This window comes from Oncorhynchus mykiss, chromosome 26, assembly GCF_057628025.1.
Source record: "Oncorhynchus mykiss isolate SJ-2025 chromosome 26, ASM5762802v1, whole genome shotgun sequence".
Taxonomy (NCBI): Eukaryota; Metazoa; Chordata; class Actinopteri; order Salmoniformes; family Salmonidae; genus Oncorhynchus; species Oncorhynchus mykiss.
In genome coordinates, this window is record NC_143047.1 from 9267299 (window position 1) to 9286093 (window position 18795).

Sequence of the window (18795 nt, forward strand, 5' to 3'; positions counted from 1 at the left end):
CTCCTTCCTGAGCAGTGTGACGGCTGCGTGGTCCCATGGTGTTTATACTTGCGTACTATTGTTTGTACAGATGAACGTGGTACCTTCAGACGTTTGGAAATTGCTCCCGAGGATGAACCAGACTTGTGGAGGTCTACAATATTATTTTCTGATGTGGCTGATTTATTTTGATTTTCCCATGATGTCAAGCAAAGAGGCACTGAGTTTGAAGGTAGGCATCCACAGGTACACCTCCAATTGACTCAAATGATAACAATTAACCCATCAGAAGCTTCTAAAGTCATGACATAATTTTCTGGAATTTTCCAAGCTGTTTAAAAGGCACAGTCAACTTAGTGTATGTAAACTTCTGATGCACTGGAATTGTGATACAGTGAATTATAAGTGAAATAATCTGTCTGCAAACAATTGTTGGAAAAATTACTTGTGTCATGCACAAAGTAGATGTTCTAACTGACTTGCCAAAACTATAGTTTGTTTAACAAGAAATTTGTGGAGTGGTTGAAAAACAAGTTTTAATGACTCCAACCTATATATTAGACTTCACCTGTATTAGAGAGGAGGTGACTAGGTTCATGTGGAGTGAAGGAGTGACAGGTTTACTAATTGAAACTCTCAATCTGCGGTAATATTTCAGGCTAATTGCTGAGTTATGCAATCCTGTTGTCTGGTGTTATTGCTAGGGTCATGGATCAACATATTGGCATGTTCAAGAGGGATCCTTTGTCATACTGTAGAACAAAGACCAAGGACAAGCATTTCTGTCCAGACTGGAGTCTGGTCGAGTGGGTAACACTCCTGCCTCTGGAACCTGTTCAATCCCTGCATGAGCCCTATGGTTTTCTTTGTCCTCTACTCTGTCTCTCACTTCTACTCCTATAATGTCATAAAAATGTGTAAGGAGTTCGGAATTCTGTTCTCATAAAAATAAAAAGAGGCAGCTCTGTGGTGGTCACTAGCTGGCATATTCATATAATCTGATTTTAAACTGGACCCTAACCTTAACCTCACATCTAACCCTAATTAATGCCTACCCCTAACCTTAAATTGTACTGAACATAATTATAAAACGCAAAATAAGTCGCCTCCAATGTCGTTTTAGAGAATTTGGCAGTACGTCCAACCGGCCTCACAACCGCAGACCACGTGTATGGTGGGCGTTGTGTGGGCGAGCGGTTTGCTGATGTCAACGTTGTGAACAGAGTGCCCCGTGGTGGCGGTGGGGTTATGGCATGGGTAGCCATAATGCACAGAGATAACGTGACGATATCCTAAGGACCATTGTTGTGCCATTCATCCGCCACCATCACCTCATGTTTCAGCATGATATTGCATGGCCCCGTGTCGCAAGGATCTGTACACAATTCCTGGAAGTTGAAAATGTCCCAGTTCTTCCATGGCCTGCATATTCACCAGACATGTCATCTGTTGAGCACGTGTGGGATGCTCTGGATCGACGTGTACGACAGCGTGTTCCAGTTTCCGCCAATATCCAGAAACGTCGCACAGCCATTGAATAGGAGTTGGACAACATTCCACAGGTCACAATCAACAGCCTGATCAACTCTATGTGAAGGAGATGTGCTGCTCGGCCTGAGTTAAATGGTGGTCACACCAGATACTGATTGGGTTTCTGATCCACACCAGATACTGATTGGGTTTCTGATCCAAGCCCCTACCTTTTTAAAAAGGTATCTGTATTCCCAGTCATGTGAAATCCATAGATTAGGGCCTAATGAATATTTCAATTGACTGATTTCCTTATATGTAGTTGCATATTGCATTTATATTTTAGTTCATTATATGAACTAAAATTGCTCAGTTCTGCATCCAGGACAAGACTCGTGACAAACGTCAGTTTAACATTTCTCTGGATGGTATTCACGTTGGGGGTGGGGCATGGAAAAAAGGCAGTTTCTGTACATCTCTCAGGGCTCTTGGTTATTCTCTCTGGGAAGGAGAGGGGAAAGACCATTTCCAGCATCAGCCCCGTGAGCATGTCATCTCTCTTAAACTAATCATGTGGAAGGCATCTGGCTAAACATCTCACTCAACCTTGGCACTATTTCACATGTCAGTGCTCCCAGTCAGGACTAGCTCAGCATAGCAAAGAGCAGACGTGGACAATGAGGAGTAGGCTACTCATGTTCTGTTACCAGTACTGTTGTAGCAACACTATGGAAGCAGATCCCCATGCACTGAATCAGTGTGCATTTGAGGTCACTCCGTCTCCCTGTTTCCGGTGGTTCCCTGAAGGGTGTCTGTGTAGTTTCTGCCAGCCTGCATAAGCCGTTTGTGACCTCACACCAGTGGTGTCACATGATGGGTAGGTGAATGAACCATAGAGACCAAGGTAAAGTGCTTGTGCTCCATTTTGCCAATCTATCCATGATGGGACAGGGACACACAGACACAAATGATTGTTGTGTATTAGACCATTTTCCAATTAAGATATTTTTTGGGGGGAGAACAATTGTCCATAAATCGTCCTGTGAGTTCTTTATGTCTGCTGCCAGGGCCGGTTATGACGTTCAGCGTAGGTTGTGTGAAGAGGGTACTCACCATGAGCTTTACACTATTTTGATATGGGACACTGCAGTCAGGTGATCACACTTAGGACGTCCTAGTGGGGATGGAGCTGTGGTGGCTGAACCACAGGGCCGGCTCAAGGTTATGATATGAGAGACCCTGGAGTCAGTGGAGCTGCACTTCTATAGGAACCCTACACTGAGCACCACACATCGACGCCTACACACCGCTAAATATAGATACCAACACATACTGTAAAACACGTGTATTTTAGGAGGCGTCGATGCAGCGTTCCCAAGTATTTTGGGAGGCAGGCGTAAGATATTTTGGGACGGCATCCTTTCTTTTCTGGCGCGTGACAGCGACAGATCACTTGTTCAGAGGCAAGTGGGGGAGATACAAGACGGGGCTTGTGTTGTGTTGTTTGTCGCCATGGTAACTGCAGCATGTCAACTGATGAAGAAGCGATAAAGCTAGTGCCTATTATTGTCTAAGACAGTCTTCCAGGCCTGACATTGAGTAACAAAACGTGATTTAGAACCCTTTTCCACTTTGCTGATGTCATTTGAGAATGAAATCAGATAAAACAAACAAATGTAGTCTGTGTAGTACTCACTGTAAGGGCTGTATAAATAAAGACATCTGAGATAAGACCGTGCTCTTGTACAAACAAACAAAAATGAAACGACATTAGTCCAATGTGTAGCGAAGGAAAAGTCTTAACTAAACTGCTAAACTACATTACTATGCAATCAAAGTAATTACCAAAGAACTATGTCATGGTGTTACTATATAATTACGGCGGTAGCACACAAGTATACAAGCAACTTAATGTAAAGTGTTGCCTAAATGGTCAATAAAAAGACAACCTGGCCGTGTGCTCAAACACAAAAGGCGCATTGTCCTACAGATAGAAATATGAACCCCAAAAATCTGTCTATTAATTAAGGCTGGTCAGATGCTGCCGTGTCAGAGAATCATCAGTAGGAATAACAGACATCCTGATGCCAAAAATAGATCTGACAGGATCTATTTAGGAAGACTAAAATGCAGTTTCAATTACACGGCACATTGATTGCGCTCATCAATGACACGCTTGCTCAGGTATCCTCAGGCTTAAGGAAGCTCATTGGATGCCATCTTTGGCAAACGATATGTTAAATATACACTACGCACCCGGTTTCATTCATTATTCAGGTACCTGCAAACAAAATAATTTCCCATAGATGTTACTGCTCAGGTGACAAGTGAGACCAGTTAAGAAACACTGGACAGTATTCAAATTCTTCAAATCAACAAAATGACTGTCCGGCCATTCTTTATGTGAAATGAATCCAATATAGCCTACTTAGACAAAGACACGTCGATTTAGAGAAGTACTACCACTACCAAATAGTTTGACGTTGGTCAAGTAATAACCCCTACAGAAAATACTGTACTAAAGCATGTCAGTTCTAGCAACGGACTACATACTCTCCATAAATGAAATGTATTTATAAAGCCCTTTTTACGTCAGCCGATGTCACAAAGTGCTGTACAGAAACCCAGCATAAAACCCCAAACAGCAAGCAATGCAGATTGTGAGGCCGTTTATTACAGTTTATTTGTGGTCCATTTATTTCAGACAGTTGTCACGGTTTCCAATACTGGGGTATAAGACATGTTCATGATGCAGTGAAACCTGAGGTTAAATATGGTCTCTTAGTATAAAGCTCAACATGGCATCACAGGCTCTTCAAATTGAATCAGTCTCAAAGTCATGTTGGCGCACTCCTGTTGTATGTGATGGTAAATGCTGCCACCTTGTGGGCATCTTTGAAGTTGAATACAGATGTAGTGGTAGGCTGCTGGGTTCCACGGATTGCCTCCCACAATGTCACCAATGTTTCAGCATACTAGTGTGGTTGCCCTAAATCTGGGATTCCAGAGATTAGGTTCCCATTGCAGCCTCTACTGGTAACTGGATGTAAGTCGGGAGTGGTGTCACGATGGTCATAACGTAGTAACAGGACAGAGGCACCCTGCACCATGATCATTATCAGTGCACCCCTGTAGTCCACACAGACCATTGCAGATGCCTTTTAAAAAAAGGTACATGGACACTCTTTTCCCCAGGAAATATACATCTATTGTTATCTTGTCGCTGCAACTCCCCAACAGGCTCGGGAGACGAAGGTCGAGTTATGCGTCCTCGGAAAACTGACCCGCCACACCGTGCTTCTTAACACCCACCAGCTTAACCTGGAAGCCAGCCACACCAATGTGTCAGAGGAAACAACGTTCACCTGGACAACAGAGGTCAGCCTGCAGGCGCCTTGCCCGCCACAAGGAGTTGCTAGAGCGCAATGAGCCAAGTAAAGGCCTCCCCTAACCTGGACGACACTGGGCCAATTGTGCGCCACCCTATGGGACTCCCGATCACGGCTGGTTGTGATACAGCCCGAGATCGAACCCGGGTCTGCAGGGACACCTCTAGCACTGCAATGCAAGGAGGCCTATGGTGTGTTAAATACGCTGTCCTGCCTTGAGTCTGGTGCATCTGAAGTAGTGGTCCATGGTTGTTGTGCAACGCTGGTTATGGAAATGAAGGTGGCAGCCTGGCTCAAGGCAAACAGTTAAGAGTCCTCTCAGTACATTCATTAGCAGGTGTCTGGGAGAGATGAAATGAGCCTTGGGGTGATTACTAACTGGAGGGCCTGAGTGTTTTGAATATCCCTCACACAGCACAATCACTCAGGAGCAAGCTCTTGGCCAGATGGCTCTACCAGCCTAGAGCTACGCAAGAAATCACAACTGTGTGCTGTGCATCACCGCCTGGTATGGCAACTGCTTAGCATCAGACCATAAGGCGCTACAGAGGGTGGTGCTTACGGCTCAGTGCATGGGGCCAAGCTTCCTGCCATCCAGGACCTATATACTAGGCGGGGTCAGAGGAAAGTCTCCAGTCACCCAAGTCATACAGTTCTCTCTGCTACCGCACGGCAAGCAGTACCTGAGCGCCAAGACAAGAACCAAAAGACTCCGTAACAGCTTCTACCCCCAAGCCATAAGAGACTGCTGAACAATTAATCACATTGACCCCCCCCCCAATATTTGTTTTTACACTGCTGCTACTCGCTGTTTATTATCTATGCATAGTCACTTTACCCCTAGCTACAGGTACAAATTACCTCGACGAACTTGTACCCCCACACTTTGACTCGGTACCGGTACCTCCTGTATATAGCCTCGTTATTTTGTTAATTTAGTTTATTTGGCAAATATTTTAAGTATTTCTTGAACTGCACTGTTGGTTAAGGGCTTGTAAGTAAGCATTTCCCCGGTAACCTGTTGTATTCGGCACATGTGACTAATAAAGTTTGATTTGATATATCAGTGAGCAAGCACGTCAATCGCTGACCGGTGTCTGTTCTCTCACCCCTGGGCTGAGGAGCGCACCGATTACATTTACGTATCCGCACAGCTTCTGATTAGTGAGACCGAGTTTAAGCATGGAGAGTCTTGAGAAGCTTCATCTTTGAACACGTTCACATACATTTGTACCCAGTTCAAGGTTCATTCCATACTGAAATGCCTCAGAAATCAATGGCTGTCAAGAAAATCAGTGATCATGTGTACTGTTACGTTTACTGATTTCAGTGGACTGACTGACATGTTTCCGCGGCGTAATGAACGGACAGCAAAAACCATACGTGTTGGTGTTTAAAAGTTATCCACTGTAATGCATTTTGAACTTGCTCGGAGCTCATTGGGAACTTTCTCAGAACGCTTACTTCTCAGCTCTCTGTTAGACCACATGGTGGCAGCAGTGACAACTAATTCTGGGACCCACACTTTAACTAGTCATAAACAATACATACTGTTTAAGTTAATCTGTATACTCCACACACACGCGCGCCTTTTAATGGTAACAAAAAGTTTGATACATTCTTTCAACACATCTTTTGTTTCTGAAACAAAACAACAGTACTGAATCAATCTAATATTTTTAAGAGCTAGAATTCACACACACAAAAACACGAGTCAATTAAATAGTTACCAGTTCACGCAAAATGATTCACATAGTAAATATTTCATAAATAACGCTTCTCATATTGTATAATATCAATTGTTGGAAATAGATAACTATTAACTAGTACCAAGCCTTAATTCCCATGGGTAGGACAAGGCAGAGCGTGTCCGCCTACCAGTTTGTCCATATTGGTAAAGTCCACCTCTTATCTATTGAACAGCATTTACGTAAAACAACCATAACGCAAAACACACCAAGAGGACAGAGGAGCAATTTCTCTTACAGCTGCCTGGGGCTCTATTAATTATTATGACCCTCACTTTCTGAGACCCTCCATTATCGCAAAAGAATTGGAGCATCACCCTGCTTGGAACAACACATCGTACAGTAGTGTAGGAACGGACTGTGGGGAGGAGGGCTGTTCTGTGGCACAGGAGAAATGAGCAGCACAAAGACATGGACATAAACCCATTACAGAAGTGTCTCATTGACATACAGTAAATTCTGTATGTGTACGCCCTCTCTTTCATTTCTCGAAAGTGGAACTGTTTTAACCCAACATGAGCTCAATCCTCTATTCAGTGTATACTTGGCATCTTTAAAGCTGATGTACAGCTGAGAGAGTGCCCTAGTGCCATTCCCTCAATCACTGGGCTGCCAGGGCACGGGGAAAGTACGGTGTAAACTCTTCCATTTACAGTTGAGCAATTGAGATTTGGCAGCCGCTCGCTACTCCAATTCCGCCCACAGTTGAGGGTTGGGTTAAAGGATCCACGGCAACTAGGATGAGGTGGATCCAGTTAAAATAGCCAAGCTAAATATGGATCAACATAGGTTACCACCAGGATTCAGACATCACTGGCGCCATCTTCCAATGGTGTGGCTAAACCCCTGGGAAGAAGACATAGCACCTTGCATAGAAACACTAGCAGCCTCAACAACAACAATCAACTGGATGGACAGAAAATGTTGTGTGTGTGTGTGGAGGGGGGTTGTTAAACGCTTTTCACGACACCCATTTGAGGTCACGTTGTACATCTTCAAACAAAATTCAAATCAGATCAATTATTCGCTACAGAGTTAGATACATTACGCTGTTCGGTCAAGGAAATGCCTGAATGGCTTTGTGAGTAATATCTTTCACTTCATACAAAATGTTACAGATGACTACTATGTTTAAAAATATAGAGCTGTGCAGAGGGCACATAGTAGACATAATGACTGATTCAAACGTTGATATCTGCTTCTGGCATTCAATTAAAGTGTGGTTGAAAACAATTGACCAGTAGAGGGAGATGTGATGTTTCACACCCCTGGTTCTATGTTCATCAGCAGTAGTAAAAAAAAAACTCAGAACAGGATATTCAAAGTTGAGAATAAACGCTACTCAGACATTCACTCTGGCATATAATAGACCACATGTGGTCTATGCCACCTGGAGGTTATTTGCAGTCACGTTAGTCAAAGGATGCTAGCACCTTCCTGCCTTTCAGGGGTTGAGGGGGTCGGAAGTTGTTCTCCATGCATTTCCTGCTCGCTTCCTCTTCTCCGCTGAAGAGCAGCATCCTGAACTTTCCCATCTGTGGAGAGATGTTTGGAGACAGAAATAAACACCTTATATCCCCTGGCTGCAGTGTCTGAGGGAGGAAAAACATAATAAGAAGGGCTTTTCCCTGCTGAGTATCCCCAAAGAATTTCACAATTAAAAAAGGCCAAAACGTTTCCATCCATCATGTTAATCAGCTCCCAGGGATCAAAGGATTGTGCCCCTGGAGTCCTACACTAAGGGCGAGGGAGCAGGCCCGTGCTCCCAGGCCCAGTCAGCCAGGCCAGGAACAGAGGTATGCAGACCACATGCCCGATGGACCAAAGCTGACTTTAATTACTTTTCCCAGTGCCATTGCAAAAAAGCTGAGAACACAAAACAGGGTCAGCCCAGGAGGGGACCTGGAAGGCATGCAGTCACCTCCCTGGTAAACAGCCTGTTATGATGGCAGTGGCGTAAAGTATTAAGTAGTACTTTAAAGTATTTTTTACTTAGGTTGTTTTTTTGGGGGGGTATCTGTACTTTAGTATTTATATTTTTTTACATTTTCTTTGACACCCAGAAGCACAAATGCACACACTTATCAACAGAACATCCCTGGTCATCCATACTGCCTCTGATCTGGCGGACTCACTAAACATGCATGCTTCGCTTGCAAATTATGTCAATGTTGCAGTGTGCCCCTGGCTTTCCTTACATTTAAAAAACAATGCCACCTGGTTTGCTTAATAAGGAATTTGAAATGATTTATACTTCAGTATATTTTAGCAATTCGATTTACTTTTGATACTTAAGTATATTTAAAACCAAATACTTTTAGACTTCCACTCAAGTAGTATTTTACTGGGTGACTTTTACTTGAATAATTTTCTATTAAGGTATCTTTACTTTTACTCAAGTATAACGGTTGGGTACTTTTTCAACCAATGTATAATTAGAACAACTACAGTGCATTGCGAAAGTATTCGGCCCCCTTGAACTTTGCGACATTTTGCCACATTTCAGGCTTCAAACATAAAGATATAAAACTGTATTTTTTTTGTGAAGAATCAACAACAAGTTGGACACAATCATGAAGTGGAACGACATTTATTGGATATTTCAAACTTTTTTAACAAATCAAAACCTGAAAAATTGGGCGTGCAAAATTATTCAGCCCCGTTAAGTTAATACTTTGTAGCGCCACCTTTTGCTGCGATTACAGCTGTAAGTCGCTTGGGGTATGTCTCTATCAGTTTTGCACATCGAGAGACTGAATTTTTTCCCCATTCCTCCTTGCAAAACAGCTCGAGCTCAGTGAGGTTGGATGGAGAGCATTTGTGAACAGCAGTTTTCAGTTCTTTCCACAGATTCTCGATTGGATTCAGGTCTGGACTTTGACTTGGCCATGCTGCCACCACCATGTTTGACAGTAGGGATGGTGTGTTCAGCTGTGTTGCTTTTACGCCAAACATAACGTTTTGCATTGTTGCCAAAAAGTTCAATTTTGGTTTCATCTGACCAGAGCACCTTCTTCCACATGTTTGGTGTGTCTCCCAGGTGGCTTGTGGCAAACTTTAAACAACACTTTTTATGGATATCTTTAAGAAATGTCTTTCTTCTTGCCACTCTTCCATAAAGGCCAGATTTGTGCAATATACGACTGATTGTTGTCCTATGGACAGAGTCTCCCACCTCAGCTGTAGATCTCTGCAGTTCATCCAGAGTGATCATAGGCCTCTTGGCTGCATCTCTGATCAGTCTTCTCGTTGTATGAGCTGAAAGTTTAGAGGGACGGCCAGGTCTTGGTAGATTTGCAGTGGTCTGATACTCCTTCCATTTCAATATTATCGCTTGCAGTGCTCCTTGGGATGTTTAAAGCTTGGGAAATATTTTTGTATCCAAATCCGGCTTTAAACTTCTTCACAACACTATCTCGGACCTGCCTGGTGTGTTCCTTGTTCTTCATGCTTTTAACAGACCTCTGAGACTATCACAGTGCAGGTGCATTTATACGGAGACTTGATTACACACAGGTGGATTGTATTTATCATCATTAGTCATTTAGGTCAACATTGGATCATTCAGAGATCCTCACTGAACTTCTGGAGAGAGTTTGCTGCACTGAAAGTAAAGGGGCTGAATAATTTTGCACGCCCAATTTTTCAGTTTTTGATTTGTTAAAAAAGTTTGAAATATCCAATAAATGTCGTTCCACTTCATGATTGTGTCCCACTTGTTGTTGATTCTTCACAAAAAAATACAGTTTTATATCTTTATGTTTGAAGCCTGAAATGTGGCAAAAGGTCACAAAGTTCAAGGGGGCCAAATACTTTCGCAAGGCACTGTAAGTGTATTGTAAATATTTAAAGATGAATGAAATGGTATATTAGCCAACTACGCCATTGAGTCTATTATCTACTCTAATCTTTTTTTCAAGCTATATGAGCACCTGCAAAGGGAGAATCTAGCCTACAGTAATTCAGAGAATATGCACTGCACAGCTACATAGTAAAGAATCTGGGTGTGTGCGTGACTGTCACGAGCTCCAGGGTAATGACCACTGTTTGAATGGAGCTTAACCTGTGACTTGTGACACCTGGATCCACAAAGAGTTCTTTCAAATCTAGGGTTCCCACTAGGATTACAGCAGGCCACTGCTGCAGCCCTCTGAGTCCCCCCACACACAGAGGGACTGCATGGCATCCAAACCACACATGCAGTAATCCACTCAAAGCCATGGCTGAGCCTACTGCCCTGGCACCCTCCAATCAAAGCCCTCCGTCTGGAGAAAGCCCAGCCACAGTAACATCAAAGATGGCTCAAGGACAGCCCCAGCTCAGTCACTGGTGGTCATAAAGCCTTCACATTGATGTTTCAAATCATTAACCATGAGGTGAGGGGAGAAATGAATTGGTATATTGTAAAAACAGATAGGGTTCGTTTACACAGGGCAGCCCAATTCTGATTTTTTTTTTTTTATCACTAATTGATATTTTGAGCCATCTGATCTTTTTCAGAGCTGATCTGAAAATATCTGATGTGATTGGTCAAAAGACCAATTAGTGGGAAAAAAATATCACAATTGGGCTGTCACAACGCAGCCACAGTGTTGCAAGTGAGCCATCAAAGTGAACCTTGACATACTTTTACTTGTCAATTTCAGTGTTACAGAATAATTACTTCAACAGACACTCCCACATAAATCAGTGTAAAAACCTCAGTGCCTTTTTCTTTCTTGAACATTTGGAGGAAGGGCAGAGGAAAGGCAGAGCACCCACCGTCAGGGCAGACGGCGGTCATTCAAATGGTTCATCATTTACATCACGACAAAAGCAGTGGTTCACTGTGGTTTCCCTAAGCGGAGACCCCACATTTCCATAAGCAGAGATATCTCCATATTGGTAGTACCGATTCACCCCTATCAGATGGCGAGGGCTCCCACCTGTTTCTCTGAAACTACGATTGGCTCCTTCAGAACGATCCAGGTGACACTCTCGTGAAGAGGCGGCGTGGTCAGTGAACCCGGGTAGGTCCAGAAGTGGAGGCTGTTCGGTAGGAGGCACTTGGGATTGAAACCTTTGAAATCTGCAACGCTTCCCTGGGTGCAAATAGAACAAAGAATAGGATGAGAAAAGTGGATTATGAAACACTTAAGATTAGTCTTTTATCAAATGCCCTGTTGAATCATCCGAGACACTCGTTAGGTGAATCATTCTTTTGCATTATGTCAGACTTACCTTAAACTTCACCTTGTATAAAGCATCTGTTATCTTGTGTAAACCTCTGTGTTCACCTCCGATCTGTAAACAAAACACCTTCCTTTTTTTAGCTCAACATTCAAACATTTGCCCAAACAGATTGTCATATCTGAGAAAATATGATGCTTTCCATAAACCTAAATATCTTACAAATGTTTTTTTTTTTTTACCATCACGCACTGTATGCGTACTCTGAGTGTACAGGAACACCTTCCTAATATTGAGTTGCACCCCCTTTTGCCTCCTGGCACCCACTGCCATACCTCATTCAAAGACACTTCAAATATTTTGTCTCGCCCTTTCACCGTCAATCGCACACATACACAATTCACGTCTCAATTTTCTCAAGGGCTTAAAAATCTATTTAACCTGTCTCGTCCCCTTCATCTACACTGATTCAAGTGGATTTAACAAGGGACAATGTCTTTCACCTGGTCAGTCTGTCATGGAAAGAGCAGGCGTTCCTAATGTTTTGAACAGTCTGTGTGTACGTCAATGTTGTTATCAATAAGATATTTCATAGACGCATACATTTTATACTTTGCATTATGTCAATACATTGTCTATAGAAGTGTGCCACATATGTTCCACATGGTACTGGTATGACTGAACAATTTTCAACACAAACACGGGTAAAATGTTTTCGTCCACTCTGTTCAGACCAAAATCATAACATGTTTTTACATTGTTCCTTCAGTGATTGCTGATCTTCAGTCTAATCCCTGTTAAAACAGAACTTGGTGGAGCAGAAAGAGATTACATTCCAAAGCAATTTACTGGCTGACAGATAAACAGCTGCTGGCTGATGCGGGGGGGAGGTGGTAAGCGGGGTACCCCGGGGGAGATCCTCTCACCTCTAAAAAGATGCCAAGGACAGCCAGGCCATCGGGGGCTGCCGCTGCCTCCCCAAATGTCTTGTACTTGTCTGCGTTCCAGTGCACCAGATGAAGCTGCAGGAGGAAACAGGGAGGAGGGGCAGCAGGGTTAGGGACAAGCCTGTGCCAAGCACCCACATTCAGGGAAACACAGCTTTGTCTCAGGTACTAAACAAACCAGTTGCCTAGTACAGAGGTCAACCGAACCAGAGAAGGGAAAACTACTTATTGGCAAATATAGATGCAGATGTACAGTGCAATCGGAAATGATTCAGACCTCTTGACTTTTTCCACATTTTGTTACGTTACAGCCCTATTCTAAAAATGTATGAAATAATTTTTTTCCCCCTCATCAATCTACACACATTACCCCATAACGATAAAGCACATTTTTGCAAAAGTATTAAAAATCAAAAACAGAAATTAACTCAGCAAAAAAAAAAACTCTCACTGTCAACCGCATTTATTTTCAGCAAACTTAACATGTGAAAATATTTGTATGAACATAAGATTCAACAACTGAGACATAAACTGAACAAGTTCCACAGACATGTGACTAACAGAAATTGAATAATGTGTCCCTGAACAAAGGGGAGGGGGGGGGGGGGGGATCAAAATCAAAAGTGACAGTCAGTGTCTGGTGTGGCCACCAGCTGCATTAAGTACTGCAGTGCATCTCCTCCTCATGGACTGCACCAGATTTGCCAGTTCTTGCTGTGAGATGTTTACCCCACTCTTCCACCAACGCATCTGCAAGTTCCCGGACATTTCTGGAGGGGAATGGCCCTAGCCCACACCTTCCGATCCAACAAGTCACAGACGTGCTCAATGGGATTAGGATCCGGGCTCTTCACTGGCCATGGCAGAACACTGACATTCCTGTCTTGCAGGAAATCACGCACAGAACGAGCAGTATGGCTGGTGGCATTGTCATGCTGGAGGGTCATGTCAGGATGAGCCTCCAGGAAGGGTACCACATGAGGGAGGAGGATGTCTTCCCTGTAATGCACAGCGTTGAGATTGCTTGCAATAACAACAAGCTCAGTCCGATGATGCTATGACACACCGCCACAGACCATGACGGACCCTCCACCTCCAAATTGATCCTGTTCCAGAGTACAGGCCTCTGTGTAACACTCATTCCGTCGACGATAAACACGAATCGAACCATCACCCCTGGTGAAACAAAACCGTGACTGGTCAGTGAAGAGCACTTTTTGCCAGTCCTGTCTGGTCCAGCGACGGTGGGTTTTTGCCCAAAGGCGACGTTGTTGCCGGTGATGTCTGGAGAGGACCTGCCTTACAACAGGCCTACAAGACCTCAGTCCAGCCTCTCTCAGCCTATTGCGGACAGTCTGAGCACTAATGGAGGGACTGTGCATTCCTAGTGTAACTCGGGCAGTTGTTGTTGCCATCCTGTACCTGTCCCGCAGGTGTGATGTTTGGATGTACCAATCCTGTGCAGGTGTTGTTGTTACAAGTGGTCTGCCACTGCGAGGATGATCAGCTGTCTGTCCTGTCTCCCTGTAGCGCTGTCTTAGGCGTCTCACAGTACGGACATTGCGATTTATTGCCCTGGCCTCATCTGCAGTCCTCATGCCTCCGTGCAGCTTGCCTAAGGAACGTTGACGCAGATGAGCAGGGACCCTGGGCATCTTTCTTTTGGTATGTTTCTGAGTAAGTAGAAAGGCCTCTTTAGTGTCCTATGTTTTCATAACTGTGACCTTAATTGCCTACCGTCTGTAAGCTGTTAGTGTCTTAACGACCGTTCCACAACTGCATGTTCATTAACCGTTTATGGTTCAATGAACAAGCATGGGAAACAGTGTTAAAACCCTTCACAATGAAGATCTGTGAAGTTATTTGAATTTGGAGTTTACCTTGTTTACTTTCAGTACCAGTCAAAAGCTTTGACACCTACTCATTCAAGTTTTTTTATTTTTTATTTTAAACTATTTTCCATGTTGTAGAATAATAGTGAAAATAGTGATAATAGTCAAAACTATGAAATAACATATGGAATCATGTAGTAACCAAACGTGTTAAACAAATCAAAATATATTTTATATTTGAGATTACCATCCTTTGCCTTGATGACAGCTTTGCATTCTCTCAACCACCTTCACCTGGAATGCTTTTCCAACAGTCTTGAAGGAGTTCCCACATATGTTGAGCACGTGTTGGTTGCTTTTCCTTCACTCTGCAGTCCAACTCATCCCAAACCATCTCAAATGAGTTGAGGTCGGTAATTGTGAAGGCCAGGTCATCTGCTGCAGCACTCCATCACTCTCCTTCTTGGTCAAATAGCCCTTACACAGCCTGGAGGTGTGTTGGGTCATTGTCCTGTTGAAAAACAAGTGGTAGTGGGACTTAGCGCAAACCAGATGGGATGGCATATTGCTGCAGAATGCTGTGGTAGCCATGCTGGTTAAGTGTGCCTTGAATTCTAAATAAATCACTGACAGTGTCATCAGCAAAGCACCCCCACACCTCCATGCTTCATGGTGGGAACCACAAATGCAGAGATAATCCGTTCACCTACTCTGCGTCTCACAAAGACACAGCCGTTGGAACCAAAAATCTCAAATTTGGACTCAGACAAAAGGACAGATCCGGTCTAATGTCTATTGCTCGTGTTTCTTGGCCCAAGCAAGTCTCTTCTTATTGGTGTCCTTCAGTAGTGGGTTATTTGCAGAAATGCGACCATAAAGGCCTGATTCACATCTCCTCTGAACAGTTGATGTTGAGATGTGTCTTATTACTTGAACTCTGTAAAGCATTTATTTGGGCTGCAATTTCTGAGGCTGGTAACTCTAATGAACTTATCCTCTGCAGCAGAGGTAACTTTGGGTCTTCCTTTCCTGTGGCGGTCCTCAATGAGAACCAGTTTCATCATATAGATCTTGATGTTTTCTTGCGACTGCACTTGAAGAAACTTTCAAAGTTCTTTAAATTTTCCGGTTTGACTGACCTTCTTGTCTTAAAGTAAAAATAGACTGTCGCTTCTCTTTGCTTATTTGAGCTGTTCTTGCTATAATATGGACTTGGTCTTTTATCAAATAGGGCTATCTTCTGTATACCACCCATCCCTTATCACAACACAACTGATTGGCTCAAACGCATTAAGGAAAGAAATTCCACAAATGAACTTAAGACACACTTGTTAATTGAAATGCATTCCAGGTGACTACCTCATGAATCTGGTTGAGAGAATGCCAAGAGTGTGCAAAGCTGTCATCAAGGCAAAGGGTGGCTACTTTGAAGAATCTAAAATATATTTTGATTTGTTTAACACTTTTTTGGTTACTACATGTTTCCATATGTGTTATTTCATAGTTTTTTATGTCTTTACTATTATTCTACAATTAAATAAAACCCCTTGAATGAGTAGGCGTAGTAGGTGTAACTGGTACTGTAAGCATTCAGACCCTTTGCTAGGACACTTGAGGTGCTCCTTGTTTCCATTGATCATCCTTGAGATGTTTCTACAACTTCATTTGAGTACACTTGTGGTAAATTCAATTGATTGGAGATGACTTGGAAAGGCACACACCTGTCTATATAAGGTCCCACAGTTGACAGTGTATATCAGAGCAAAAACCAAACCATGAGGTTGAAGGAATTGTCTGTAGAGCTCCGAGACAGGATTGTGTCGGAGGCACAGATCTGGGGAAGGGTACCAAAAAATGTCTGCAGCATTGAAGGTCCCCAGGAACAGTGGCCTCCACAATTCTGAAATGGAATGAGTTTGGAAACAACAAGACTCTTCCTAGAGCTGGCCACCAGGCCTAACTGAGCAATCGGGGGAGAAGGGCCATTTTCAGGGAGGTAACCACGAACTTGATGGTTACTCTAACAGAGCTCCAGAGTTCCTCTGTGGAGATGGGAGAACCTTCCAGAAGGACAACCTTCTCTTGCAGCCAGATGGAAGCCACTCCTCAGTAAAAGGCACATGACAGCCCGCTTGAAGTTTGCCAAAAGGCCCCTGAAGGACTCTCACGCCATGCCAAGCGTCACGTCTGGAGGAAACCTGGCACCAATCCCTACGGTGAAGCATCATGCTGTGGGGATGTTTTTCAGCAGCAGGGACTGGGAGGCTAGTAAGAATCGAGGGAAAGATGAACGGGGCAAAGTACAAAACGATCCTTGATGAAAACCTGCTCCAGAGCACTCAGGACCTTAGACTGGGGCAAAGGTTAACCTTCCAACAGGACAACGACCCGAAACACAAAGCCAAGACAACGCAGGAGTGGCTTCAGGACAAGTCTCTGAATGTCCTTTAGTGGCCCAACCAGAGCCGGACTTGAACCCGATCAAACATCTCTGGAGAGACCTGAAAATAGCTGTGCAGCAACGCTCCTCATCCAACCTGACAGCGCTTGAGAGGATCTGCAGAGAAGAATGGGAGCAACTCAGCAAATACAGGTGTGCCACGTTTGTAATGTCATACCCAAGAAGACTCGAGGCTGTAATCACTGCCAAAGGTGCTTCAACAAAGTACTGAGTAACGGGTCTGAATATTTACGTAAATTGATATTTCCTTTTTTTTATGTCAAGACATGTTTTTGCTATGGGAAATGATGTGTAGATTGATGAGGGTAAAAACATATATATATATTTTTTTTTACATCTATTTTAGAATATGGCTGCAACGTAACAAAATGTGGAGAAAGTCAAGGGGTCTGAATACTTTCCGAATGCACTGAATGTCGGGGAAGATGTGGTTACCTAGGCTCCGTCTGGGTGATTAGGAGGGGGAAAACGCTCACCTCTGAAGCGTAGGTCTTCCCTCGGACGGTGTGCTCAGAGCCTTGGCTGCCCTTCCCGCCCCAGTGGAAGTGGAACTGTTTCAGCCGGTAGGCGTTGTCAAGGGGGCCTGCCCTGATTACTGTCAGGGCAGAGGACGAGAGTCAGCCAGCCAGCCACTGCCATGCCTCTATGCGCCTATGCCTGGCACAACACACTAGGCAGGCAGGCAGGCAGGAAACACCACATACCAGGCCTGGAAGAGCGACTCAACCTGGCTACACCTGCCACTGCTCACTAAATCACTCTCGCTAAGCTGATACAGATCAATGACACTCTGACAGACACAAAAGGCACCTTGCCTCGCAACCACACGGTTTACTACTCCTCCTAATTTGGCTAAACCGGTAATTTATTACAACAACTATGTCCTCATGAAGGCCTTACTTTCCCTGACATAAAACAAATGAGTGTATTGTGAGGATGCGTCCTGATATGCCTAGGATTTGTCCTGTAACTAACTGGTCTAATTGGGGTGGTGCTGGGGATAAGGGCCCCAAGATAGACATTGTCTGGGCTGGGCTCAGTTAGTGACAGTGTAGGACAGGGCAGTAAGTGACTAATTCTGTCTGATACCACTGGAGCCAAGCCATGCAAAGCACACACAGGTGCACACAGTGTACCCATATACACACACACACAGCGAGATCTTTGTGATGGCAGATGAAGAGAATGCCGGAGATCGGAATGTCACAAAAAGGTTTCCTTCCATCTAATTGGTGACAGATTTTTTTATGCTAATATTCTGAAATAATTTTCAAACCAGAGATGGGTTTCCATCAAACAGACGTATTGTGTGCATGATGACATGGTGCACATTAAAATAACTTTTAGAGTGAAATTCACATGTACCTAATAAAATAAAAACAAGTTAAATGGGTTTCCATCGCATTTTCAACAAAAACTGTTGCATTATATAGCAAATGTGCCCACTCTGGTCTTGTCACGTGTGCTCTAGCCAACAGCTGGCAGACACAGTTCTGGCAGTCTACCTACATGAGCTTATTATGGATAAGAGCAAGGTTATTTGTATTTGTCCAAGGGCAGCCAAACGTCGACCATGATGTCACCAAAATAAGACCCTCGATATTTATTGGAAAGGAGCATCCAGCGTAGTGTTGCAAAGGCAAGTAATATTACCATTAAACTACCGGAACGTGTATCTTGCAAGGATTTGATGTAATCTATCTCAAGACATCTAGCGGCCATTTGAGGTACTTCTGATTTTTTTTTGAGGTGTCTAATTATCTCTGGCCCTCTGTGTGGCCTTTTCATATATTTTACATG

At 43.7% G+C, this 18795-nt stretch overlaps 1 protein-coding gene across 2 annotated transcripts in view; it reads right to left on the reverse strand.

Moving 5' to 3' along the window:
* Positions 1-18795, reverse strand: part of LOC110506340 (carbonic anhydrase 7) — a 41851-nt gene that overhangs the window by 18280 nt on the left and 4776 nt on the right. The window contains exons 3-7 of one of the 2 annotated variants that reach the window (XM_021585893.3): positions 17472-17590; positions 12682-12777; positions 11807-11869; positions 11512-11667; positions 8020-8121 (exon numbers count right to left, since the gene is read on the reverse strand). In XM_021585893.3, the coding sequence (XP_021441568.3) occupies positions 8020-8121; positions 11512-11667; positions 11807-11869; positions 12682-12777; positions 17472-17590 (536 nt within the window). Of the gene's footprint in view, positions 1-6391; positions 8122-11511; positions 11668-11806; positions 11870-12681; positions 12778-17471; positions 17591-18795 lie in introns of those variants that run through there. The other variant, XM_021585894.3, reaches the window with a different exon arrangement.